Source organism: Sciurus vulgaris (assembly GCF_902686455.1).
Source record: "Sciurus vulgaris genome assembly, chromosome: 1".
NCBI classification, from domain to species: Eukaryota; Metazoa; Chordata; class Mammalia; order Rodentia; family Sciuridae; genus Sciurus; species Sciurus vulgaris.
Genome location: NC_136461.1, coordinates 111,342,714 through 111,370,573, shown reverse-complemented (window position 1 = coordinate 111,370,573; position 27,860 = coordinate 111,342,714). Strand labels below are relative to the sequence as shown.

Sequence of the window (27,860 nt, the reverse complement as noted above, 5' to 3'; positions counted from 1 at the left end):
TTCTAAAAAAAAAAAAAAAAAGAGAAGGAGAAGGAGGGTGAGGATGAGGAGGAGGAAGAAGAGGGAGAAAAGGTATATATTAGAAAAATACAAAATTTTGAAGAGATTCAGAGTAAACTTGGGGTTAATTGACACGACTTCTTTGGAAAGAATTATTAAACAAGTTGGAATGAAAGTGGGGACTCAGCTGGCAGAGTGGGGTGAAGGGATTTTCCGCTACGCAAGAACATAGCCTTAGTAATAATCTTCATGGTTTCCTGCAGCATTTGCCCCTATTCCCTTTGGGGGAATCTATCTGCCCTTGGAGGTCCCAGCCAGCCAGTGTCACCGATCCCCTCTGGTGCTTGCCTATGATCAGGCCCACTTTTCTGCACTTGTGTCCATGGAACAGAAGGAGAATGCCAAGGAACAAGGTGCTAAATGCATGTCTATGTCTCTAGTGTCCTTTGGTCTGCATTATTTTCACTTGGAAAAGTGGAAAATAAATAATTTTTTAAAAAGTGGAAATGAGAGCTAATGTAGGAGAAAAGAATTAAGGGATATGCAAGCCTACACAATGCATGTCAATACTCTTTTCCTAAGTTACACAGACACCAGAATATTCAAATTAAAATTACAAAAGATTTGGGGGGGAAAACAGCCTGTATTCCCTGTTCTGGAGTAAAGGGCTTATGTATTAACATCATAGAACCTTCTAAGTGATGTTTTGCTGCATTTGTCTTTATCTTAATGACTTTGAATTCTCTGAATACACAAAACTTGCAAGAATATCATAAGAGTTAGTTGACTGATTGGTGGGGAGTCATGGAGATTAGTGATCTTAATCGAATGTTGGGTGGTAGAGGAAAACTAGCCTATTTATTTTAAATGTCTGGGGTCATTCACATGTAAGAATTGAGAAGTGACTATAACTAGAGACTTGTGTATGATTTTAGTGAAGTCAGTTTGTGTTCATTTGCCTTCCTCTCTCCTCAAGGAGACTCTTTGACAGCATCTTTTTTTCTTCCCAGCTGTGATCCCACTTACAGATTCAGAGCATAAGCTGCTGCCCTTGCACTTTGCTGTGGACCCAGGAAAGGGCTGGGAGTGGGGCAAAGATGACAATGACAATGTCCGATTGGCGAGGTGAGGCAGGCCTAGCCTTTCCATCCTATTTTGTAGCTGGTCTCTCTTCCACATGCAGGGGCCATGTCCTGGGGACTTTTTCTTAACTTAGAAGTGAAACAGTCACATCTCTATGCCAGTTTCTTTGGGAAGATGGAGAGAGGGAAGATGGGTTAGGCACCAGAACTTCTGCATCTTGCAGGTGCTCTGTCTTCCTGTGAAAGATGGGAATCCTGGGGTCTCTGCCATTATTTTCTTAATAGCAGGGAGAGTATTCTCACACACATACATCCCAGAATCCCCAAACAGTGGTCAGAAAATCAAATCACACTTTATCTTAGCTCAAGTGAGAAGAATTTCAAATAACTGACCAAAATAGTTTGCTCTGGGTTTTTGTCTTTCTGCAGTTTAGACAGCAAGAAAAATATATTCCCTCTCACCCTCTGTAGCCTGTTTAACTTCCTTCTGCCTCCCAAAGCATATAAATGTAAAAGTTCTTCCCTTATCTTTTACCTGGTGCTTCCTACTTTGGGCCTCTGAAACTTTGGGAACTGGCTAAAGGAGTTTGATTTTAAAGTCCAGCATTTATGACTTTTTAAAAATAAGTCCTAACCTAATTATCAAAATCTCCTAAGTAGTATTTACAACACTAATAATAATAGCTACTGTTTAGTATTTCCTATTTTCCAGATATGGCTGTGCCCTTTCTAAACATTATTTTAACCTTCACAATGCCACAGGATAGGGCTGGGGATATAGCTCAGTTGGTAGAGTGTTTGCCTTGCAAGCACAAGGCCCTGGGTTCAATCCCCAATACCGCAAAAAAAAAAAAAAAAAAAAAAAAAAAAAAAGATGGTGAACAATGTCACAGGATAGATATTATTATTGATACCCATTAACTCAAGCTGAGTGTCAGGAAGGTTGAAGTGACTTGTTCAAGGTCAAAAACTTAGTAATTGGTGGAGCTTTAATTCAAACCCAACTCTTAAGTCCTAAGCCATGTGTAGTCCCCCTTCCATCCACCTTTTTTCCAACTATATCATACCCCTTTACTTTACTAGATCACATTAAGTTTTTAATTCTTTTTTTCTCCTTTTCACAGTGTAATTCTGTCCCTAGAGGTTAAACTGCATCTGCTGCATAGCTACATGAATGTGAAGTGGATCCCACTGTCCTCTGATACACAGGTGAAAGCTTCTGCCACCCCTACCCTCATTTGCCCTCATTTTCAGTGACAGGCAGAAAAAGGAGATCTGGTAGTGCTTACCTTCTGAATCTGTTCTGAGTGGTAGCTTATGCATCAAGGTTAGGAGTAACTGGAAGAGATGTCAGATAATTTCCCAACAATACTTTTCCTGCCTTGCTACCTGTTAGTTTCCTCTGTGGACCATATTTCTCCAATCAGGCTCTGCTTTTGTATATTAAAATGCAATCTTTAAGAAACAGTTTCTAGGGACTGGAGGTGTAGCTCAGTTGTAGAGCCACTTGCCTAGCATGTTCAAGGCCCTGGGTTCAATCTTTAGTATATCAAAACAAAAACATTTTCTGGACTTCTTGGTGAACTTGAGGTTGTCATTACTTTGTCCTGATCATTAGGTAGATAGAACCTGTTTTAGGCACCAGGAAAAGACAGAATTTCTTAAAGAGTTCTTGGTTCCATGGGTTCTAAGCTAGAACAGCAGGAGCAAGGGCAAATTGATGAACTCGAGAGTGCTAAAGTTTAAAAGGTGGGGGATGCAAGATTGTTGGACTTTGTTGGTTGTGATTAACCAAGAATTTCTTGAGATAAATTTTGAACAGAACTTGATGTAGAGATGTTTATAATAAAAGACATCCTGTATCTGAAATATTCTCCCTCCATACCCAGAAGCTGAGTATTGTGTGGTTGCATGTTTGCTTACCATACAATACATGGTGAGCAGTAAGGCTTCGTTTTGGTATCTAGTATAAAGGAGTCAGATGGCAGTGGGTGAGATAAAAATTGGATATTACATACATCTTTCCTTAGCCCATGAGAGAGCTGACTGGAACGAGAGAAGGACAGTTTCTGAATCTGGGTGACCCTTTCTTCATCATAACAACAACTGTCATCCTCTGGAGCTAGGCAATCTAAGGATGGAGTTCACAGGACATTTACCACCCTTTCCCATGTGGCTAATGCCTGTAACAGGGATCCCTGAGAGCTGATGGGTAGGCCCAAGGTCCCTGGGTGCTTCCCCCAGCCCACACCAATGGGATAATCATCAACGCTGTTTTTGTCTCTTCTAGGCTCCTCTGGCCCAACCTGAGTCCCCCACAGCCTCAGCTGGAGATGAGGCCCGATCCACTCCTGAATCTGGGGAATCAGACAAGGAATCAGTTGGCAGTAGTTCTACCAGCAATGAAGGCAGCCGGTGGAAGGAGAAGTCCAAGCGAGATCGGGAGAAGGACAAGAAAAGAGCAGATTCTGTGGCTAACAAACTGGGCAGCTTTGGCAAAACCTTGGGCAGCAAGCTCAAGAAGAACATGGGAGGCCTGATGCACAGCAAGGGCTCTAAGCCTGGAGGGGTGGGAACAGGGTCAGGGGTAAGCAGTGGCACTGAGACACTGGAGAAGAAGAAGAAAAACTCATTGAAGAGCTGGAAGGGTGTCAAAGAGGAGGTAGTGGGGGATGGGCCTATATCTGAGAAGCCCACATCTGAGTCTGTTGGTAATGGAGGGAGCAAGTATAGCCAGGAGGTGATGCAAAGCCTGAGCATTATGAGGATTGCCATGCAAGGGGAGGGGAAATTTATTTTTGTTGGAACCCTGAAGATGGGTCACCGTCACCAATATCAGGAGGAGATGATCCAGCGCTACCTTTCTGATGCTGAGGAGAGATTCCTGGCAGAGCAGAAGCAGAAGGAGGCAGAAAGGAAGATCATGAATGGAGGGGTAGGGAGTGGGCCTCCTCCAGCCAAAAAGCCAGAGCCAGATGGCGGGGAGGAACAGCTGACTGTTCCCCGAGCAGAGTCCAAGGCAATGGCATACTCTACTGGCTATCCTGGGGGCTTTACTATCCCTCGACCTTCTGGGGGTGGAGTTCACTGCCAGGAACCCCGAAGACAGTTGGCAGGGGGTCCTTGTGGGGGGAGCCTGCCACCATATGCGACTTTCCCCAGACAGTGCCCTTCTGGGCGACCCTACCCCCACCAGGACAGCATCCCTTCTCTGGAGTCAGGCAGTCACTCCAAGGATGGAGTTCACAGGGGTGCATTGTTACCACCCCACTTTCGCGTGGCTGATTCCTATAGCAATGGCTACAGAGAACCCCCCGAGCCAGATGGATGGGCTGGAGGTCCCCGGGGGCTTCCCCCAACGCAGACCAAATGCAAACAACCGAACTGCAGCTTTTATGGACACCCTGAGACAAACAACTTCTGCTCTTGCTGTTATAGGGAAGAACTGAGGAGGCGGGAACGTGAGCCAGGTGGGGAGCTGCTGGTGCACAGGTTCTGAATAGAGGGAACCTATGAAGGCAAGGGGGCTGAACGAAGAAAGTTAAGCGCAACACACTGGCTCATCAAGACCCAGCCCCCAGGTTGATGGGGCAAATGCAGAAATGTTTATGGGCACCTGGCTGGAAACTTTTAAGTGTGTGCGCTTGACTGCTGCCAGACTGGCAAGATCAGGTCAGGGCTGGACGGTGCCTCAAAGGCTGTACTATTCCTTTGTAGAGCTTGACATGATGGGACTGAGGAGGTACAAAGGGGTGGGAATTATAATTCTGTCTCAAAACCCTTTGAGTCCCATCCCAGGATCTAATGGAAAGTAGTAGGGGAGGGTTTGGTGTGTGTGGGTGGGAGGTGGACAGATGTCTGGGGGAGGAACAGGTAAAGGAGGTTCTCAATTAAAAAAAAAAAAACAGACCAAAGTTCTTTTAGGTTGGAATAAAGCACATGGTGGTAGAGTTGGGAGTGTGGAGGAAAACAGATATCGGACAAAATTTACTATGGATTTGAATAAGGTAGTAATTAGAGTTGGATAAATTCTTCCTCCTGAAGGATCTGGAAAGACAAGACAGTAATGTGGGCTCTTGAATGCTTGTTGGGGAGGGTAGTTTAAGTTCCAGTTTATGGAGATGGGGAAGGGGAGGAATTTAAAAGGGGATTCTTTTTCCTCTTAAGTTTTATTTCCTTCTAAATAGTCATCTGTCATCTGTTCTAGTTTGAAAGGAAATTGCCGATTGCCTCCTATCTTTTCCTCATCCTTTTTGCGGCTGAGCTCAGCTAAGTTAAGTTGGTTGTGATTTTTTTTAAATACTTTTATTTTTTAAAAAAATTCCTCTGGAAAAGAAAGTGGTGAGAAGAGCAGCTATGTGTGTTGAATTTTCTCCAGGTGAATGGGTGCAGAGTGATTTAACTACTTAGCAATAACCATATACAAGGTTTGAGCTCATCTTGGGAGGGGTAGGGTAAGGACAGACATTTGACCAGACTGTTTCAAACAAAACCAAAAACCTACATAGAGCACTAACATCTTCTGCTGCTGTTTTTCTGTAGAAAGCAACTTATTTTATTGACTAATTTTTTTTAAAAGAAGAGAAACAAAGACCCCAACAAACAAAACACTTTAAAAATTATTATTTTTTTCCTATTTAAGTGATTCTTTCTCCTTCCTCTCTACTTTTGGAGAATGAACTTAACATCCCGGCTTCTTTTGTTAAGCCATAGCTGACCTTAATCTGTGGTTAGTTTATTAAAATAATTTTAAAAAAAATTTGTAAGAAGAGATATTTTTGATATTAGGACTGAAGTTGAAACATGGGGCGGGGATTAGGGCAATTTATAAAAAGGTAGTTAGAGAAATATATTTTAGTGAACTATAACCACAGATCACAGATAACTCCCAATGAGCTGATCTGTCTTTGGATATCCCCCTTTCTCTGACCCAACCCTATTATCCAGGGGGTGGGAGTCAGGATGCAGACACACTTGGGGGAGTTCCTTTGCATTTTGCACAAAGCACAAGTCTGGGCAGCTTATGATCTGGCCAGAACCATTTCTAAGAGCTTTAAGCCAGAAGACCTATCCTGGGCCAGTTTTCCAGGTTCTTTATATTTTTTTCTGGGGGAAAAAAATCAACTATGCAATTGTATACACTCCTTGGTGTATATGGAGAAGGGGAATAAGTGTACTTAAGTGTCCAGAGTTTTAATTGGGGCTATTTTTCTGTGCTTGGATTTCTTTGTTGAGGTGTGTATTCATCAGTATCTAGTGGAATGTAATCCTCACATTTGATCCAAGGCACACAAGCTAGGAGTGTGTGTGTTGAGGGGTCTCTGATGTGCAAATGTTCCTTCTACCCAGTCAGGAAAGTTTTCATGCCATCCCCCCCCCCCCCCCCCCCAGTAGCAAAGCCAGCCAAGACTCGCTCATTAGAACTGCCCAGTTTAGAAAGGTTCCTTTCTCCTCAACAAATGTGAAAGTTGCTTATTTTCCAAATTGACTAGTCTGTTGATTTAATCATTAATTGTGGCTATTTATTTAACAGTAGATTGGTTTTAAGGAAGCAATCAGATTCCAAAGAAGGGATATGTTTTTTTCTGGGCATGGCTAGAACTTAGCCATGTGCACTCCCCTCAGGTACACAATTTAAAGGAGTTCTCGGTAATCAAATAATTTAAAAGCTCAGTATTTTTTTAAAAAATGAATGCCAAAAATCCATGTTGAACAAAAATCAAAATCCTGAAGACAGGATTTGACCAAGGACCATTGGTGGGTGAGGGAAGTGAGGTTGGATTAATCAAGTATAAGGATGGATCGTGTCTTTAGTTAAATGTTTGATATGTTGTTCATCATGAGTTTTTTTTAAACAGTTTTGATTTTTAAAAATTACATCAAAATAGTATTTATCTGGGTTTTTAATCACCCTTTCCTTTTTGTGCCCAGAGCGAGTGCCTTGTTCACCTCATCCTAGTCTGGTCCATTTCTGGGGTTGAACAACACGGGTGAAACCTCCACCGTGTGAGCCTCCATCCCTACTTCCTATGTACAAGACACTTAGTGGCTTAAACTCATACCCTTAATTTACTGGGCTTCCCTTGCACTCCCTTAGGCCTCCATATCATAGGATGTTGGCCTGGACCAATAGAAGTCAGGGTTTTCCCAGAGAATAAAACCAGGGAAGTTGATCCTGCACTGGACTGCTGTGTTTGGATTTGATCTGTTATTAGATTTTAGTTAATACTTTTGTTTTTAAAAACTGAGGACAGATGAACAAAATCAGAAACTTTGTATCATGTTTGTTTTTATTTATAAATAAGTCAACCTCAGTTCTTTTTGCCATCTTTTCAAATGGAAAAAAGATGGAAATCTGGGGGGAAGGGGAAGGAAGTAATTATGATAAAATAAGGCTTTAGGCCTTATATAAGACTTTTATTAATTTTTTTTTTTTTAGATTGCGAAGGTACTATTTATTAAAGACATTGAAAACCCTCTTCATTCTAAGGATTAGGGATGCTAAGACATTGGATATTTTTTATGGGGGATAGTGAAGTTTGTTTTGCTTTATTTTGGGGGAGAGGGGTTGGGTGGGTTGGGAGTTAGGAATAATGCATGGGAAATGAAGACTGACACGTATTGGTTTGTTGTAGGAAAGAGGAAGGACTGGGATAGGCAAGCCCATGCAATCTCTCTTGAGGAGAAGGGAGGGAGGAGTTACATGGGGTACACTCAAAATGAGCAAAAGTTCCTTGTATGTGAGGGGAAGGTAGACCTTGTCCCTAGATGAAGTATCAGGCTTAAATTTAAGTGTACTTAGTTCCTTTAATCCAGGGCACCTGGGGTACCTACTGAATTTTTTAATGGAGAGGGGAGATTTTTAGGTTTCTTATTTTTCTCTTTTTGAGTTAAGGCAGTGCTGTCCCCTCTACCCTACATTTTCTATCCTGTACACAGTGGAACAGATATGCTACAGGGTAGACCTCCAGATCCCTCCCTTAATTTATACTGGTTTTATTGAGAGTTACAAGTTTTCCTGATACTGGTTTTTATCAACAAAATAAATAGACAATTATTATTTTAAGATTCAGTTTCTTCAAGGAGTAGGGGATGGTGTTAAACTCAGCACTGTGCAGGGACTTGGAAGTTTTCTTCCTTCCTATAGGCTCTCATCTTCTCAAAGCAAAACTGAAGTCCACAGACCAACGCACAAAAATAAGCAGTGGCTGCATATTGTATATTTTGGAGCCGGAAGAAATTGGAGCTGACTTCTCAGAACCTAGCTTTTGCCATTATGATTCCTTTTAGCCACATGTCCAAAGTTCCAGTCACTTTTTTTTTCCCCTCAATAAAGGAGCATTTCAGAGATGATTATCCCTGAGTTATTCAGACCCCTCTGGATTCTTGTGCCCCTCACAACCACTGGTGAGAAGCCAGAATTAAAAGCCCCTTCCCTGCCTGTGACCACCTGCACCCCAGATTTTTCTAATTTCCTTCTTTCCCCTCAGGCCCTTCAATTGCAGATTCAGTGAGTCATACAGGCACTTTGTCTCTTTGCAGATACTGTCTGCAAATCAGTGTGTTTTGCCCCCTATACTTAAGTTGATTAACAAAATATTTATTATGATGTCCCCATGTAGACGTTCTCTGTGCCACCTCCCTTTTTTGGCTACATGGGTAAGGGACAGTAGGAAAATGCAATGGAAACCGGCAAAGAGGAGTAGAGGTGGGAAGGACCTTGGCCTCTTTCTGTGCTTATAACTGGATCTGTGACTCATCTTATGAGTCACTCAGCTCCACCTCCCTCCTCCAGCTGCCCCTCCCAAGCAGCCTTCACTCCTGGCACAAACCTGCAACCAGAGCAGGATTCTGAAAATGGAAAAATATGATACAGACCCTTGCCTCTCCACCCTTTTCATCCAGTAAACTTCTACCAGGTTTGTGTTGGGGGTAGTGAACAGTAGTCTTCCTGTTAATAATCAGCTGCTGCCCCCTTTGCATTCCTGGTCAGGTGCTGATCCAAATCATCCAATTTATTTCTCTCTTCAATCCCCCCACCCATTTCCCTGATGTTTTTATTTATTTTTTTTCCTCTGTATTCCTCTGCTGCTCCCATACCTCAAAGTATTAACAGAATGTTGCTCTTGAATGAAGAGAGTGGTGAGGAGAAGTAGATAACAGAATTTTAAAATTGTGCTACACAGCACTTCCTATACTTTGTTTTCTTATTTACAACAGAGTTTAGGAAATATTTTCTTTCCCCAAGAGGTTGAGGTCCATGAATTGGATGCAGAGGTGCGAGTGGGGTGGTGGTGCTCAGTAGCTTTTAGGAATTCTAGAATTAGGCTTTTGGGCCCCCTTCCTAGCAGGTGTATACCTTTTTGTTCCAGACTGACTCCCTGTCTCAATATCTTCACTGTTTCCATAGTTGCAGCCAAGACAGGGAACTTTTATTAAAGCAGAGGCCGGAAGGGTGTGTGTGCTGCGGGGAGGGGAAAGTTGAATTTGGAAAACTGGAGCCCCCACCTAAGGATTGCTGCCTCTGTACAGAGTCAAAGACAATAAAACAGCAGCTCATTAAACTGTTATGTGTATTTTATTTCCTGTCTTTTTCATGTCTAAATAGTTTTGCATTGCTATCCCCAAGTCACTCTCAGCTGCATCTCCTCTACTTGTTTCCTAGACCTCCCCCTCCATCTTGGCTTCTTGGGTTGCATCAGGGAAGGAGCAGGGCTGTGATCTTGTAGTTGAAAAGAAGTTTCCAGTCCTCAGCTTTGAAAGCCCTTTAACATGAATCATTCATTTGGAGATCTGGTGTCTGGGTTGAAGGGGTGGAGTCACATACCTGGGTGGGGGATTTACTGCCATTTAGTTGGAGCATGAAGAGGGAGGTACACTTAGCTGCTTTAATGGTCAAGGTTTAAGTGGTAAAGTCTTTGCCCTCCCAGCCCCACCTGCAAGACATGCACACAAACATACCTGTTATATGTCTGCATCCTGGACACATCTCCACTTACTTCCTACCTCTCCACTGAACCTCTCCTCAGGTACTCTGGAGGATAAACAAAAACTTTGACCAGCCCTCTCCAATTCTTGAGTCTTTCCTGACAAGATCTGAGATCCAGTTTTCCATTTACTTCTCCTTCTCAACCATTTTGTGTTAGATTTGTCAGAGAAGGCACTAGGCAGACCAGAACTACTTTGCATCTCTATCCCCTTTTTAGAAAACAAAAACCAAAAAACAAAACTCTGCTTCCCAGAAAAACCTTCCCTGAAAGAGTCCAAAGAGGTAGCTCAAAGTATTCCAGTTTAGTAATCAGTATTCCAGCCTCCCCTCCCCCAAACGTCTCTAATACTCATGAACAGGAAGAGCCTAGGATGTGGGATTGGGGGAAAGAAGTGGGTCTGTGTATTTTTCTCTGAGTTTCCTATTTCCTCCCATCTTTCTCAGGTTCCTCCATTTCCTCTCTACTGCGTTTCCAAAATTGTGTGTATTCTCCTTTAAGGGGCTGGGCATGTCTCCCGCCCTCTCCAGAATCGACTGAAGTTTCCGAGGAGCCTAATCTTGCTGGGCTGGATGTACCTTTCCAAAGACCCCCAAACTCCGTGCACCTCAAATGTCCCTTTCCTTCCTGTCTTCCCCACTGCTTCTCTTCCTAATCTCCCTACTTTCAACTATAAGATTCAGCTTCTTCCCAGAGGGGCTGAGCATCCTTAAGGTTTCCCACCCTTAACTGCTCCGTCCCCGGATGGAGCCAGAGAAATGTGGTGGGGGGGTCGGGGCCAGAGTTTCAACATTGCCCCCCAGAAGGAGGAGCCAGAGATGGGGGTAAGGAGAATTTGGGGGGCTGGCAAAAGGGTTTCAATGGGGATGCGGTAGAGATACAGAGGGGGAAGAAAAGGATCTGGAGGAGGGAAGGGTATGTCTGTCATGTCAACTTTGGTTAGTGGAGCTTGGTCTGTCTGCCTTTTACAGTCTCAAGTTCGTGGTCTCATTATCCATTAACCAGCCACTCCCTTTACTGTCTGCCAACCCCAGTCCTGAGCCCCAAGCAGAGCTCAGTTTCCCCCGGAGTCTGGGTGTAGACCTCCAAAGGCAGCTGCTGAGATAATCCCAGATCCCAGGGTTGGGGAGGCCCAGCATTAACCCTATAACTTTCTCAACTCTTGGGACCAAAGTCTGTCCAGGGAAGTAGGATGCCTGAGCCCAGGAGTCATCAGCTTGGCAGTTGCCTGACCTCTGGATGCCTCCCAGGTAATAATCTGATCTCCTAAGACACCTCCAAATTTCATCCTACCCAACTTTGTTTTATACCCTCACCAAAGATACCTCTGTATTCCTTTCCTGACTCACAGTGCTTCTATCTCAGGCTTCCTTTTTTCCTCTATCTCGATCTGATTGAGAGCTTGGACCTTGATATTCCCTGTTTTCTTTGTCTATCTTTCAGTTACGGGCACTCTACCACTTGGCTATATCCCCAGTCCCACCCTGTTTTCTTAACCCTGTTCCTCCTTTTCTCATTTACTATTTAATAACTATATGAGTGTCTAATATGTGCCAGGTAACATTAAGATAGTCATAACCAGGCTTCCCTTCTTCCCTTTTAGGGGAACAAATCCTAGCATGGGCCCCAGGACTGAGGAAAGGGCTAGAACCTGAATTGTCTGGGACCCTGATCTGTACCAACTTTAGGGTCACCTTCCAGCCCTGTGGATGGCAGCGGAGTCAGGTGAGATAACCAAGGCAACAGAAAAGACAGTGAGAGCTAAATGGGTAGGGGAATCTAGAAGGATTTAGACAAAAACTATGGGTTAAGGGGTATCTTTTGAATGTATAAGTGATAGCCAATAGGAATTATTTCTAGGGGAGTTCCCTCCTAGAGGGGATAGGGGCCACCAAATTAGGAAAAATGAGGGTTTTTACAGATGTCTGTTGCATCAGTTATGTGCTTCCTCCAGGATACTCCTCTGAGCAGTGAATATGATTTTGCCCTGATCAACATTGGGCGATTAGAGGCTGGTAAGTCTGTGGGTTTGGTGAAAGGGGTGTTGGAACCCCTCCTCATCCTCCTTCTATTTCCAAAAAGACAGCCAGGAATGGGGTGGGATGGGCTGTTAAGAGTTCCTCCCAGAGGGACCCCATGGTTACAATGCTAACTCTTGACTTCAGTGAGTGGCTTGTCCCGAGTTCAGCTCCTCCGTCCAGGGTCCCAGCTTAAATTTATCCCAGAGGAGATTCTGATTCATGGCCAAGACTTCCGGCTGCTCAGAGTTGGTTTTGAGGCTGGAGGACTAGAGCCTCAAGCCTTTCAGGTAAGAAGCCCCTAACTAAAGATCCCTCTTCTTAGAACATGGAGGTCCTCTCCCTGGCAATTTCCAATTCTTCCCCATCCTCCAGGGTCCCTTCTCATCATTCCTTTTGCTCCTCTGCTCCAGGAGAGGCTAAAAAGCTGGGTTAAATGATAGTGTCATGAGAATAAGGTGCAATTACCAGTGGTATGACTGTGAGCGAGTTTTCTTCTCTGAAAAATGGGAGGGTAGGATGATATTGTTCCTAAACGTCTTTCCAGAATTGATATTCTGATTCTGTGGTTCTAGATATGTTCTCCTGATCCCAGTTCCCATAACCCATGGAAGCCCTCTTCTCTAGGGACTGTCTTTGCTGTTCACTATTGGTAAAGATAGTGGAGTACATGGGCTCCATTTCCTTCTTTTCACTTCTTCAGTCTAAGACAAAAGGATGGGATTTTTCCTCCACAGGTGACCATGGCCATTGTTCAAGCCAGAGCTCAGAGCAATCAAACCCAGCAGTATGCAGGAATAACCCTGAGCAAGGCTGGTGAGTGAGGTGCTGTAGGGTAAGGAAAGGGTATGGAGACTGAAAAAGCAGAGGCCAGTTGAAACAAAAAAAGAGCTGAGAAGCTATGTCTGGTTCCTCTTCTTTCTCCTCTGTGCCTTATTCCTGCCCTAGGTCAGGGTTCTAGCTCCAGAAAACCACCTATTCCTCTCTTGGAGACATTTGAAGACTGGGAGATTGAGCGCAAGAAGCAGGGGGCAAAAGGCTGGAGGGTCAGCACTGTCAATGAGAGGTTCGACGTAGCTACCAGGTGATCTTCTGGTCCACTCCAACCCCTTCTGCCCTTTCAATTTTCTTGCAGTTCCCAGATCCTCTAAAGCTAGAAATTCTAGCAAACTCATTTCCTAGGCTATCTACAAAGTTATCTTTCTTATGTCCTTGTTCTTAAAACCTAAGATCCCTTGGAATGGTCTCTCCAAACAGCTTCCTTGTAGTATCAGCTTTACAGCTGTGACATCACTTTCAATTTCACAGTCTCCCCCGTTACTTCTGGGTCCCTAACCGAATTCTGGACAGTGAAGTCAGGAGAGCATTTGGACACTTCCATCAGGGCCGTGGACCGGTCAGTTTGAGGGTTAGGGCAATGGTTGGGATTAGAGGGTCATGGGAGGTCAGGGGACAATGTGGAGGGAGGGATTCTTGTGAGGTCATTGTGGGGGCAAGGGTAGCTTGGGATTAGTTTCTCCCTCAGTGACCTCTTTCTTATCCATCTAAAGCGCCTCTCCTGGCATCACCCTGGGGGTAGTGATCTTCTCCGCTGTGGAGGATTCTATACAGCCAGTGACCCTAACAAGGAGGATATCAGGTAAGGGGGGCCTGAAGAGAAGATTCATGGATTAGGTGTTCAGAGAAGACTCCTTCACTTAATTTCTGCCTTTTCCCCTCCAGAGCAATGGAGTCCATGCTCCAGGCTGGGCATTCTGATGTTGTCCTGGTAGACACTATGGATGAGCTGCCTAGTCTTGCAGATATCCAACTTGCCCACATGAAGCTAAGGGCCCTCTGCCTGCCTGGTGAGAATAACTTTTTACCTTTTACTCCTAGGTCTGCTGACCCTTACCTGGTTTACCCTTTTGTCGGCTATAGATGTGTAACCCTTTATTCCAGTGAGCATTTTAGTTTTCTATCCAATTCCCATCTCCTACACACTTACTGAATGCTTGCCTTCTTGGCCCCAACTCCCCCCCCCCCCCCAGCCCCCCAGTTCTGGGGATTGAACCCAGGGACAATCTACCACTAAGCTACATTCCCAGACCTTTTTATTTTTTAGTTTGAGACAAGGTCTTACTAAATTGCCTCAAATTTATGATCCTCCTGCCTCAGCCTTCTGAGTTACTGGAATGACAGGCATGTGCCTGACCCCAACCTAATTCTTTAAAAAATAATTATAAAATTCAAACTTCACCCATCCTAAGTGTACAGTCAATGAATTTTCTTATAGTTGTAATACTGTATAGCCAATAACAGTTGTTTTGTCCCCCCAGTGCTGGGAACTAAACCCTGGTGCATGTTAGGCAAGCACTCTACCACTGAGCTACATCCTCAACCTCACTGACTCAATTTAATTTTAGAAGTCTCATGGCCAGGCTGGGATTGTAGCGCAGTGGTAGAGCATTTGCCTACCACATGTGAGGCACTGCATTCAATCCTCAGCACCACATAAAAATAAGTAAAATAAAGGTATTTTGTCTATCTACAACTAAAAAAGAAAAAAAAAGAAAGAATCCTCATGGCCATTTACAGTTACTTTTCATTCCTACCCTCAGGTTTAGGAGGCCACTAACTGACTTATTATTAACTCATCAGGCTATAGAACTGAATCCTGAGTTCTTTTGACCTCTTTGCCTTTCTGATCGCTCTACTCCCTGATAGACTCATCTGTAGCTGAGGACAAATGGCTCTCAGCCTTGGAAGGAACTCGATGGTTGGACTATGTCAGGTACTCACCTCCTTCTTCTAGTCATGATTTATAATTCTAACTTCCCCAACCTTCTGTTAATTTGGACTCTTAAAATGGCTTTCCATCATTCTTCTTGGTCTCCCAGGACTGTTATTGCTACTTCTTGGAAGAAGGGGCAGGATTTTGGAATCCCTATTCCATTCCATGACCCATTACTCCCTTCCCCATTTTCCTCACCTGCCCCTTTCAGGTCTTGCCTTCGAAAGGCCAGTGACGTCTCAGTTTTAGTGACATCCAGGGTTCGTTCTGTAGTACTTCAAGGTGAGTGCCTTGAGTCAGCTTGCTCTGTTCCTTGCCTTTTTCCTTTACCCACCTGGATAGGTTCTGTGAAGAGAGATCCATAGGCTTGTCCATTTCTAGTGCTAGCACCCTTTTCTTCTATTACTAGCAACTACCCATGAGTTGTAGGCCTCATTCTTCAGAGTTATCTCTACATTCCCCATTAAAGCTTGTCCCTAACGTGAAAGTATCCTTAGCCTCTCTCTCCCTTTCTTTCTATCAGTGTAGGGTGTCTGGGGTTGGGGTGGTAAGGACACTGTGGAAGCTGGTTTGATTATTGTGATTCTGCCTCCTACAGGTGAAACTGTGTATTTCTATCCAGGTGGAATCTAAGAAGTGAATCATTCAAACTCTTTGTTTTCTCTTCACTTTTGTGTGCTGTCTCAATCCTGCCTACCCCAAACTCTCCCCCTCTGTGCCCCTCAATGCTCCTTGCCATGTTTCCTCTTCTTGTTCTCTCCTGCCCCAGTTTGGACCCCCCTTTCTTTGTCCCTTCTTCCTCTTTATCACCCAGAGCGCAGTGATCGTGACCTCAATGGCCTCCTCTCTTCACTCGTCCAGCTGCTTTCATCCCCTGAAGCCCGAACACTGTTTGGCTTCCAATCACTAGTGCAGCGAGAGTGGGTGGCAGCAGGACACCCCTTCCTGACCAGGCTTGGGGGAACTGGGGCTACTGAAGAGGTGAGAACAATTTGGGAGGGTTTGGGGGTATTACTAAAGAAGTAAGGGGATGAGAAAATTACATTGTATAAATTAATTGGAGGGGAATCAGGTCAGATGGGTCCTGAGATTAGACTAATCTTGAAAACCCACAAGTGAGAACCCCCCATTAAAGTGACATTTAGTCTTGATGTATTTTATGAAAAGTGTCTGAGGGTGTAGAAGGGAAGTTGATGCTCACTCTCAAGACCCTTGATTCAGGTTTTCATTCTCTGATCCCCCCCCCCCCCTTCCCCCCGGCATTCTGTTGCCTGTGTCCCCCATCCCTTGTCATTTTGTCATCTCCCTCTTTAGGTCCACAGAATCGTACCAACCTCTTAATTTCTCTCTTCTCAGGCCCCAGTATTTCTCCTCTTCCTTGATTGTGTCTGGCAGCTCCTCCAGCAGTTTTCAGCTGAGTTTGAGTTTTCTGAGTTTTTCCTTCTTGCTCTTCATGACAGTGTCAGAACTCCTGACACTCTTACATTCCTGAGAAATACCCCATGGGAGCGTGGAAAGCAGAGTGGACAGGTCAGTGATACCTTTTTATTTTTTTTTAACTTTTTCCTTTTCCATTGGGAAGTATACTCTAAAGTTTAGTTTTGATTTATTTTATGAGAAGTGAAGTCTGTGGGTTCAGAGGGGAAAGCTGTTACTCAGTCACAGGGCTAGACTTGGTTTACATTTGATGCCTAAAATAGAAGTTTCATGATTTGTCTGTAGATTTGGGATACACACACATACATACAAACATTAACCACCATTTTTCTTGTTTTTTTTTTTGTCCAGTTTAATTCCTATACACAAGTTTATACTCCAGGATACTCCCAGCCCCAATTTGGGAACTCTGTTCACCTGCAGCTGTCTGTCTGGGACTGGGATTTACGCTACAGCAATGAACAAATATTACAGTTTCATAATCCTGGCTATGACCTTGAGCACTGCCCAGATTCCTGGTTCCCTAGACAGCAGGTAAGTTGCCTAAATTTCCCGAGATCCCTTGACTTTCCCACAGGTTCATGCTACTAGATAAGAAGTAGAAAGACGCAATGGCTGAGTTCCTCAGGGGAAGCTAACCCACTCTTCTGCAACTGTCACAGTTCCTGTCTCTAGGAAGACAATAGTCTTAGAATAGCAGAGGTCATCTTTTGTCTTTATTTCCACATATTAGTCTTCTTGTTTCATGCCCATATTTTATAAGGGTCTCTAAAATCAACTTTAATCAGCCCTGAAGTCTATTTGAAGCCTAAGAAGAGAAGAGATGAATTCTGAAGAGAAAGCTTAAGTTTTAGTTACTAGTGCAATGAATGGGCAGCAACTGGATATCCCTTCCTGATCTAGTCTGAGGAAATTGGGGTTATCTCGCATCTCAGTTGCCAGTTGGTCTCCCTTTCCTTTTTAGTCGAACTTCATGGTTGCTGGACCCCCAAGTTCCGTATGGCTCTTCTCTAGAGGGGCTCTGACCCCCTTGAATCAGCTCTGTCCTTGGCGAGACAGTCCCTCCCTACTGGCAGTCTCTTCTCGTTGGCTCCCTCGACCTGCTATCTCCTCTGAAAGCCTGGCTGACCAGGAGTGGGGGCTCCCCTCACATTGGGGAGCTTGCCCTTTACCTCCAGGGTTACTGCTGCCTGGCTATCTGGGACCCCAGATCAGGCTCTGGAGACGCTGCTACCTGAGGGGAAGGCCTGAGGTCCAGGTGAGAAGGGAAGATGGATTGGGAGTGGGAGAAGGGGCTTCACTGTTGAACCAGATGAACAGAGCTGAAAAGGCAAGGGGCTGGGATTGGGAATTAAAGTACCATCCCTTTTGGTAACACATTGGATAGGTTTGGAAGTGTAAGGGGTCAGGGAAACTGCTTGTGGCTTAGATTAAGAAGAATTTAGGGCATGGGGAGAAGGGAAGGGCATTAAAGATACCAGAAGTAGTGGACAGATTTTAGAAGCAGAAAGCTAAAGCTGCGATAATATTCCTTTCTGCCCTTTTTTGCCACTCCTCCAGCTGGGCCTGTTAGCTCCCACAATCTCTGGCCTCCAGAGTGAGCTATCCCATCTTCAGGAGCTATTAAGAAAATGGACACCAAGACTATCTCCTGAGGATCACTCCAAGAAAAGAGATCCAAATACCATTCTTTCCCAATCCTGCTGAAATTGCTGGCATTCTCAAAGGCAGGGCAGAGGGGGATCTGCGATAAAGGAGGGCTCTAATCCTTCAATTTTCCACAATTGGCCTCACTGCCTTAATCTTCACATTCCAGCCCTTAAACAAGCTCACTTAATAGAGTTTTTATAGCAGATGGCAGTGCTAATCTTCAGCTCTTTCTCCTATTGTTTGTTCCTGAAGGTATTTTTGTTTCTTGGGACTTGAAGAATTAAGAAACAAAACAATCCTAAATGTGATTGTCTCTTTTTTGGAGGGCAATTCCTTCCCTTTTTGGATAACCAGCTGTTAAATCTTAAGGTCGGAGATGCTGTTCATCAGTCCCAATAAGATAGCCAAGAGACCTCATTCTCATCCCCTTGCTCCTGCTTTAATTCTAATTTCTATAGAATTTCTAAGAAATTTCTATTTCTTTATAATTTTTTTTGAGAATGTATATTTTTGTAGTGGCATTTCTATTTAAGGAGTTCATTAAAGCACAGTATTGCTACAGATTACTGGCACTGTGTCTTGTGTTTGGATAAAAGAGCCTAGGTAGCAGTGGTGGGTGGAAAGGGGAGTGACCCAAAAGAGGAAAGCACCCACCATGTTATTTCCAAAGAAATAGGGATTTGGGTCAGGTGAGGCTCTACAGAATTCACATACAACATGGGAAAATGGTTCTTTTCTGTGTCTCTCATTTTGAGATAGCGTGACAAGAGCACAGTAAAAAAGTTGTTGCTGGGGTGGGAGTGTGCCCTGGAGGTTGAGGCCTCTTCAATCCCAGTCACCCCTCAACTTTCGATACACCCCCACCTTGAAGCCTGATTCCTTCGCCTCCCCTATGCAATAACGATTAGGTGAGCTCAGACTTCGCTCCAGCGAAGACATTCCTCAATTTCCTCCCCCCGAGGGAAAACGAATTACTTCGAGCCCAGGTCAGGGCTTTGAGACCAAATCTGCACCAAGCTTGAGGTCACGATTGAACGCTGACTCTGCGTCCGTACACAGCCGAGTCCTTAGGTTGGGGGTTTTCGCAGCACACTCTTATCTGGGTGGGAAAAGAAGGATCACGACTACAAAATGGATGAAAAATAAAAGTTCTGTTATCTTAGCTTTTGATTTTGGGGAGCAGCATAATTCTTTGACGTCCTAGCACTGCCTTAAGAGGGTCTGAGAGTCTCTATTCGGCTTCCAGCGCTGTGCCTTGTCGTTGGGGCACTTTGCCTCACTACACCCCAGAACCTCCAAGCCGCTACGTTTTAGCGACTCCTAAGATGGCCGCGGCCGCTTCCGACTCCGCCCCCGCCACAGTCCCACCCAACGTTCGTCTTCGCTCCGGAAGTGGAAATAATAACTAAGGTCAGAGGGCGGAGCTAGTGCTTAGAGACGGCGGGAGCGCTTTCGCCATGGCTGCCGGGCCGATATCCGAACGGAACCAGGGTAACTGGAAGGGACGAACCTGGGCTAGAGCCCCGAGAGCTAAGAGACCCCAGATTAGGAACAGTAGCATTACTGCCAGTCCGGGAGACTAGACTTTCCCCGGAGTCTGCGAGACCAGCCTCCCTGGTTGTTGGGGGCGGGGTGGCGAAATTCAGGCTGAGGCCTGTTAGGCGAGAGTGGTACAGTTCCCCTCTTGGTCCAATTCCCTCTCCCTTCCCACTCAGAAATAAAATAGCAGGGTTCGGTGACAAATGCCTGTAATCCCAGTGACTCGGGAGGCTGAGGCAAGAGTATCTCAAGTTCGAGACCAGTTACACCAACTTAGACCCTGTGTCCGAAAACATAAAATCTATCAAGAAAGACAAAATCTGAAGCAGAACACTGAGTTAAACTTTAAAAAAATTCTCTAGGTTCTAGGAAGAGAGAGACTTATTAGGGCGTAATCTAACTTTCTGTTTTCTTTTTTTTGCACCCCCATCCCACTCCCAATTCGACCTGGATTACATCTTCATATCCTGTTCGCTTCCTTCCCTGTCATACTCACACCTCTTCCCTAACCTCTTGCTCCCTCCCTCTAGATGCCACTGTGTACGTGGGGGGCCTAGATGAGAAGGTTAGTGAGCCACTGCTGTGGGAACTGTTTCTCCAGGCAGGGCCTGTGGTCAACACCCACATGCCAAAGGATAGAGTCACTGGCCAGCACCAAGGTAAGTACGTGGCAAGAAGTGAATATATGTATTGAGGGAACAAATGCAAGGATTGAATTTATGTACTTGTGGAATGAATGCTCTTGAAGGGTCCTACCTATTCTTTGGAATGAGCATTCTATTCTAAAAAGAATTCTTTCCCTTAAGCTTCAGTTTACAGATCCTGGAACCATTATCAGTTAAAATGAGGATATTATGAGTTATACTCCTTTTTGACTCTCTTCACTTGAGTTGTTAACCTTCCCTTCTTCACTTACCCAGGTTATGGCTTTGTCGAATTCTTGAGTGAGGAAGATGCTGACTATGCCATTAAGATCATGAACATGATCAAACTCTATGGAAAACCAATACGTGTAAATAAGGCATCTGCTCACAACAAAAACCTGGATGTAGGGGCCAACATTTTCATTGGAAACCTGGACCCAGAGATTGATGAGAAGCTGCTTTATGATACTTTCAGCGCCTTTGGGGTCATCTTACAAACACCCAAAATTATGCGGGACCCTGATACAGGCAACTCCAAAGGTTATGCCTTTATTAATTTTGCTTCGTTTGATGCTTCGGATGCAGCAATTGAGGCTATGAATGGGCAGTACCTCTGTAACCGCCCTATCACTGTATCTTATGCGTTCAAGAAGGACTCTAAGGGTGAGCGCCATGGCTCAGCAGCTGAACGACTTCTAGCAGCCCAGAACCCACTCTCCCAGGCTGACCGTCCTCATCAGCTGTTTGCAGATGCACCCCCTCCACCTTCTGCCCCCAATCCTGTGGTGTCATCATTGGGATCCGGGCTTCCTCCACCAGGTAAGGGTTTTGGTTCAAAATGTGTTGTCTTAAGGCTAGTGGGGGGAGGGACAGGAAAAAGAAAAAACCCAGAGGGAGTTGGATGTAGAGTTGGTAGGTGATGAGAAGGGAATGGGGAGTGAACATAGTGGGTTTCTTCAGCAGGTTGAAGTTGGTTTTAATTTTTTTTTAATTAAAAAATTTTTTTAGTTGTAGATGGACACAATACCTTTATCTTATTTATTTTTATATGGTTCTGAGGATCGAACTCAGTTCCTCACACATGAGAGGCAAGAACTCTACCACTGAGCCAGAACCCCAGCCCCAGCTTTGAGATTTTTAACATTGCTTTTGACTTTGAAGCACTGGCAGGAGAGTAAAGAGCTCACCCTGCCTGAAGAGACTAGATTGGGACAGGCTCTTTAAAGACATTCTCTTCTCACCACCATTAACTTGTTCTTTCATTTCCTGTGTAGGCATGCCTCCTCCTGGCTCCTTCCCACCTCCAGTGCCACCTCCTGGTGCCCTCCCACCTGGGATACCACCAGCCATGCCCCCACCACCTATGCCTCCTGGGGCTGGAGGACATGGCCCTCCATCAGCAGGAACCCCAGGGGCTGGACATCCTGGCCATGGACATTCACATCCTCACCCGTTCCCACCAGGTGGAATGCCCCATCCAGGTAGGTGTTCTTTGATGGGAAAGGGAGTGATGAGTTTGATAGAGGGGCTTTAAGTTTTTCTGAAGAATAGTTTGTAGGTGGTGTTTTTGTTTCCTTATTTTTTGCTTTCATTCTCTGAAAGCACTCCAGAGTAGAGATCCAGTTGCCAACTCTAGGAGACATTTCTGTTTCTTAACCTGATTTAATCTCTTCTGTGCTTGAAACTAGCGATGTCTTCTAGTTTAGAACTCTTGTCTCTTTTTGCTTCTCTTTTTTCTGAATTTTTCCACCTTTTTCTCTAACTTGTCAGTCTAAATCACCTTTGTTTTATAAGCTCCTTTTTCTTTGCTTATCACTAGATTTCTATGCTTGGTCCTCTTTTCTACATTTGTCCATTGTTTTAATTAAGTAAATACTGATGTTTCTTGGGTCTCTGTCTCTAGTCCATGATTAGTAACAAGCCAGACCCATGATCCTGCTCAGCAGGCAGCTGCACTTTTCTATCATGCCCCTTCAAACCTTTCCTTCCTCTGTCTTTGTTTTCAGGTGCTTATTCATAAATGGGGGAGTTTGACTATTCCCTGTTACTTCACTCTTCCTACTAAATCTTACTCATTACCTCTGGCATCTGCCCCACTGCCAGTGCCAGTTCAGGCTCTCTCTCTCTTTTTTTTTTTTAATAATTTAAATTTTATTCTTTCTTTCTTTGTTTTTTATGTAGTGCATGCTAGGCAAGCACTCTACCACTGAGCTGTGACCCCAGTCTGGGTTCAGGCTCTTATTTTCTATCTTTGATCAACATTCACAAACTAACTTTTGTAAAACAGAGGTTTATACACACTTGCTTAGAATTCTCTTGCTCCTTTCTACCTACAGAGTAAATGCCAAACTCATTACCATAGCATTCAGGGCTTTTCATGGTCTGGTCTTGAATCATCACTCCTGTAACTGCATGTTGCTCCTGATTACTGAGCTATTGGTATTTTCTTGAACATACTATGCTGTTTGACATGTGATTTGCACATACTGATTTTTCTGCTTGGGATGGTCTATTTCTATTCTCTTGTCCTCTTGAATTTCTATTTATCCTTTAGAATTAGATCTTTGCAGAGGTGGTATGTCTGCTACCTTCCCAAATCCTATCAAGGGAGTAATAACTCTACTTGTAAACTTTTGCTTCATTGATATAATGCCTGAATCATAGAATTAGCAAGTGAAGTAGGTAAGGAGTTAATTAAGTAGTTGGTTTGTACTGTTAGAATGGAATCAAGGCTAAAGGGGCATTTTTGCTCTTCATTTCTTCATCTTCTTTGTATTCCTTGTCTTCCTATTGTTTCCTTTTTCCTTGTGTCTGTTTTATTTTCATAGGAATGTCTCAGATGCAGTTGGCCCACCATGGCCCTCATGGCTTAGGACATCCACATGCTGGGCCTCCAGGCTCTGGGGGGCAACCACCACCACGACCACCACCTGGAATGCCTCATCCTGGACCTCCTCCAATGGGCATGCCCCCTCGAGGACCTCCATTTGGATCTCCCATGGGTGAGTGGGCTTTATACACCTCTTTCATCCTCACATATGTTATAGCCTTTATCACACCACTTGTCCCATGCCTTTTCTTTTACTTTTTATATTTAACTAACTTTGTTCTTGCAGGTCACCCAGGTCCTATGCCTCCACATGGTATGCGTGGGCCTCCTCCACTGATGCCACCTCATGGATACACTGGTCCTCCACGACCCCCACCCTATGGCTACCAACGGGGACCCCTCCCCCCACCCAGACCCACACCCCGACCTCCAGTTCCCCCTCGTGGCCCACTTCGGGGCCCTCTCCCTCAGTAAATTCTCATTCTCCTACCTCCTGTTTTATCCTTCCAATATCTTTTCGATCCCTTGGACCAATCAAAGTTGCTATAGCTCCCTGGGGCTAGGGCACAAATCCCTCTCAGTCCCCCCACCTCCAATATAATTTTTTGCACAGGAGGTTTTTTGTTTTTGTTTTTTACTTGGGTCCTAAGTGTTTTGCAGATGCTCAGAGAAAATAAAACTATATTCCTTGTTTATGTTTTGTGGGTTTTCCTTGGTGAAGTAACTTTTCTCTTAAGAGATAGCGCATTGTGAGGAATGGTAAGGTAAAAATGAGGGTATTTACATTTTAACGGCTTATTTTGTAACGTACTGTTTTAATAGCTGGACTCTGCTGTGCACTCTAGCAGTTGTCTCCTTACATAGAGCTTATCCTTTGGTTTATAACATGGGACATTAAAATGGGAAGCGAAGTAAAGAGCCTGGAGACTGCTGGCAAAATAGAAAGTAACATGCACAAAGGTATTCATTGTAGCTAATAACTTGCATGTCCATTAGGAAGGGACTCGTTGCATAAACTGGTAAATGGATAAACTGTGCAGCTATGAAAAGAAATGAGGAAGGGGTTGGGGGTATAACTGATAAGTGTGTAGCAAGCATGAGGTCTTGGGTTCAATCCCTGGCACAAAAAAAAAGGGGGGGAAATTACGTAGATATCTCTAGGAGAGATTTTGGTTAAATGAAGAATGAATACATATATATATGTATGTATATGTATGTATTCATATATATGTATATGTATGTATATGTATGTGTGTATATATATATATGTATATACATATATGGTGAGCTACCTTACCTAAGGGGCAGTACATATATGTATTTGCTTATATTTTTTAAAAAGGGAAAACGGACATTGATATCACTGGGGGGAGGGAGGATATGGAGGGAAACTTGGTTTCTCTGAATATACTGTTAATATGGCTTTCATTTGGAGCCATATAAACGTCTTACATAATTGTAAACATTAAAATAAGCAGTTTGGGTCAAAATAAGTGTTCGTTTTTCCTGTTCTTTACCCCCAGACATCTTGTATCTTATTTGTAATTTTTTTCTTTTTTGGTGGGGGGGGGTGTTAAACAATAGCAATTTATTTCTCCTCTTATTCCTATTTTTCTTTTTAGTCCTTCCAAACCTGATTTCCGTCAAATTTAAATCTGTGCTCACAGACCCACAGACCTCAGCAATGAGATCAAACCCAAAGGCCATTTATTACCCTGTTCTTTGCCACATTCAATCCTGTGATAACACCTTCTTGATGCTCCTTCTGGTTTATATAACTATGAACTTACTTAAACTCTAGGAGAGAAAAGGTGAGCCTGACTCCTTTCTGCATAATTCTTATTCATTCAACATTCTTATGGTACCTACAAATGCTCTGCTGATGGCAGCTGAAGATAGGATAAGCAAGACAGTTCTTGCTGTCAAAACTTGATACATATAACATTGTTATTGAAACAAATATTTTGAGAGCATAAGGAAAGGCATCTAACAGCATGAAGGTCCAAGAAAAATTCCTGGTGGAAAAAAAAGTCTCAATTTAATCTTAAAGAAGTTTTCCAGGCAAAAATGAAGAAACTTGTTCCAGTGGATGGGATGTTTGCAAGTAAAAACTGATAGATAACAGTGTATAATGCACTAAAACTGGTGGGTGTTAAAGGTAGGCTTAGGTTAGAGCCAGTTGAGGAGCTCCCATCAGTAAGTGCTACTAAGCCCTGTTTTACATCATGGTATGGAATAACTGGAAACAACATTGAGGTAAAGGGGAGGAGGCTGTTTAGCTGGTAGCTACTACACTGACATTTATTTTTCCTACTGGGCCCTCTACCACTGAGCTACATCCCCAACCTTTTTAAACTTCGAATTTTGAGACAGGGTCTCATTAAATGGCTGAAGCTGATCTGGAATTTGTGATCTTCCTGGAGTCCTTGGGATTACAGGTGTGTGCCATGCCTTGCTAGGTTGGGACTTCTAGCTGCACCAGTTTGATGTGCTTATTAGATACCCATGTGGTGATATTGAACAGGCAGAGATACTGGGTTTGGGCTTGATGGAGAAGTCTGGACTGGAGATACAGATGTGGGAATCATCAGCATAGAGACAGTATTAAAGTTATGAGACTGCCTGGGGCGAGAGGAGGTGAATAAGTAGACTGAGCGCCTAGGAACTATAAGGTTACTGAACCAACCCAGCAAAGGAGACTGTGGAGTGGCTGGTGAGGTCATGAGACTGTGGTACCTGGGGAATATGATTTGTCTTCTCTTAGACCTTAAGAAAAAAATATGTTTATCTTTGAAGTGTACAATATTTCTATTTTAGCAAGTAATGTATCAGTGTAGAGTATGCAAAGCCTCCTTAAAGGGAAGAAAAGCCTTCCTGCCAGCAGGATTTAGCTATAACCTAATTGGAAAATTAACATATTTAAAATAAAGAATATCTACCTGAAGAAGGATTAACAATGAAGGCTTAGTAAAAGGAGAGTCCCTGAAGCCCACATGGGCAGAGCTGTTCCAAGTTCTATCCTCGAAAAAGTGCTTCAGCCATCAGATTTCCAGTCATCTAGGAAGTCTGCCTGTAGTATAGAGGTGAGGATACTCTTGCCAAGAAGAGTTTTCTGGACCCATTGGCATAATTCCTTACTGGGCATGGCCAGATGCCATTAAAGATACAAGTCCTCCAGTTATTGTGCATTTATCTATATATCAACATTATGATTCTAATTTCGTTTCAGTAAGAGAACATGACATCAGTCTGAGTGACAGTTACATTTCAGTTATATTTTTATGGAAAGTTAATGTGTATTAAATGGCTTTGTATTTCAGCAAATTGTAAACTTTGTTGTCATAAACAAATGTTTGCAAAATCCAGCTTTGGAGCCTACAAAGCTCAGGCCCACATCCCTATCAGTGGTAAATTCAACACGTCAGATGTCACCTGTGAGATTTCTCAGTCATTGGCTGCCAACTTTCTCATGTAATATATCCCAGCATTCTGAAACTGCCACATTTATTTATTTGGGTACCTGGGATTGAACTCAGAGGCACTCAACCACTGAGCCACTCAACCACTGAGCCACTTGCCCAGCCCAATTTGGTATTTTATTTAAAGACTGGGTCTCACTGAGTTGCTTAGTGCATCGCTTTTGCTAAGGCTGGCTTTGAATGGCAATCCTCCTGCCTCAGCCTCCCAAGCCACTGGGATTAGGCAGGCAGGGTAGCTGCCACATTTAATAAAGGAGAATCATACTTTGTTAAATCTGAAAAGAACCTGATGCAACATCTAGTCCAAGACATCCCATTTTCCAGACAAGTAACTTTGAAATTCACTGAGGCATGGAACTTGGCCAAGAGCCAATGAACAGCATGTTAGAAGTGAGAACCCAGGTCAGAGCCCTTGGTCAGTGCTCTGTATAGGATATTGTAAGGCCTTACCTGGAATAGACACATAAAGGGTGCACATTTTTAAACCACCAGATGCCCTGTTGCCCCTGGAGTAGGAATGGTCATCAGGGATGGACATACCATGTTACCACGTGGTATGTCTTGAATCTCTGAGTCCAGGTTATTCATTCAGAGGCAAAGGAAAGATGAAAGAACTGAAACCAGTTTAGTCCTTCCTGCTCTGGAAGCAGAGTGTAAAAGTGTGTGTGTGTACATGCATGTAGGTATAGGGGTGAGTTGAGTAAAATAGAGCAGAGAAGGGAATTGAGAGGATCCATTGTTGAGTTATTGGAGCATAAGAATGGAAGAGGAAATGTCCAGTTGGTCAGCCCTGTCAAAAACCCTCACCTTTTCCAGTGCTCACCTCAGTTTCTCCAGTGTTCATCTCTGCTACCACTAACTGAATGAAGGAGGATGATACGATGAGGAGTCTGCATTGTAGATAAATAGTCTGGACTGTTTCAGGAGGAAAGAGATACCAGGATCCCAGGAGTCTGTCTGGCAGTTTAGGATAGAAACCACACCTTGTTAACTCTACTTTCACTAAAATAGCCAGGTAGAAGTGAAGACCGAACACTCTGGATTTGGGAGAGGGTTGCAGAGAAGGAGTTTGCCTGACAGCAGTGGAGAAGAGGGAGGTATTTTGAAGGCAGAATGAACCCTTGGGACTCCTGGATTTGCCATCCTGGGACTGGGGTGCTAAGGAAGGGGCTGCCTCGATCGCCACCTCTCTTTCCCACTTCCCACTTGTCTTCCTAATATCGCTATTTCTGTCTTTCCTTAGTTTCACCTTTTACTATAAAAGGGACTAGGAAGGGTTGTGTGTCATTTCCAGCTGTCCCTGTGACAACCCCCTCCATCATTTTCCGCGTTCTGAGTCCCCTCCCCATTCTCTCCCCCCCCCCATAATGGTCTCTCCCGATGCTCAGTGGCGGGGGGCGGGGCGGAGGCGGGGCCGGAGC

The 27,860-nt window shown here is 44.0% G+C and overlaps 3 protein-coding genes across 3 annotated transcripts in view; all 3 read left to right on the top strand.

Moving 5' to 3' along the window:
* The window catches only part of OTUD7B (OTU deubiquitinase 7B), a 48,697-nt gene extending 43,701 nt beyond the window's left edge, over nucleotides 1-4,996 (top strand). The window contains exons 9-12 of the mRNA XM_079107257.1: nucleotides 264-413; nucleotides 1,011-1,125; nucleotides 2,207-2,291; nucleotides 3,373-4,996. Coding sequence (XP_078963383.1) covers nucleotides 264-413; nucleotides 1,011-1,125; nucleotides 2,207-2,291; nucleotides 3,373-4,581 — 1,559 coding nt within the window. The 3' untranslated portion in view covers nucleotides 4,582-4,996. The remainder of the gene's footprint in view (nucleotides 1-263; nucleotides 414-1,010; nucleotides 1,126-2,206; nucleotides 2,292-3,372) is intronic.
* A 5,815-nt stretch (nucleotides 4,997-10,811) lies between these two features.
* On the top strand, nucleotides 10,812-18,510 carry MTMR11 (myotubularin related protein 11). The gene is given in 18 exon segments (XM_079107285.1): nucleotides 10,812-10,893; nucleotides 11,244-11,319; nucleotides 11,673-11,794; nucleotides 12,024-12,084; nucleotides 12,235-12,377; nucleotides 12,825-12,903; nucleotides 13,036-13,171; nucleotides 13,396-13,483; nucleotides 13,638-13,726; nucleotides 13,810-13,934; nucleotides 14,794-14,860; nucleotides 15,072-15,142; nucleotides 15,675-15,841; nucleotides 16,217-16,390; nucleotides 16,649-16,831; nucleotides 17,262-17,555; nucleotides 17,858-17,992; nucleotides 17,994-18,510. Coding segments are annotated over 18 exon segments (2,133 nt in total). The 5' UTR covers nucleotides 10,812-10,827; the 3' UTR covers nucleotides 18,051-18,510.
* A 776-nt stretch (nucleotides 18,511-19,286) lies between these two features.
* SF3B4 (splicing factor 3b subunit 4) lies at nucleotides 19,287-23,655 on the top strand. The gene is made up of 6 exons (XM_079107504.1): nucleotides 19,287-19,438; nucleotides 20,017-20,145; nucleotides 20,407-20,949; nucleotides 21,405-21,611; nucleotides 22,959-23,132; nucleotides 23,247-23,655. Exons 1-6 carry the CDS (start codon nucleotides 19,405-19,407, stop codon nucleotides 23,432-23,434), a joined length of 1,275 nt encoding a protein of 424 aa, XP_078963630.1. The 5' UTR covers nucleotides 19,287-19,404; the 3' UTR covers nucleotides 23,435-23,655.
* Nucleotides 23,656-27,860: the final 4,205 nt, after the last annotated feature.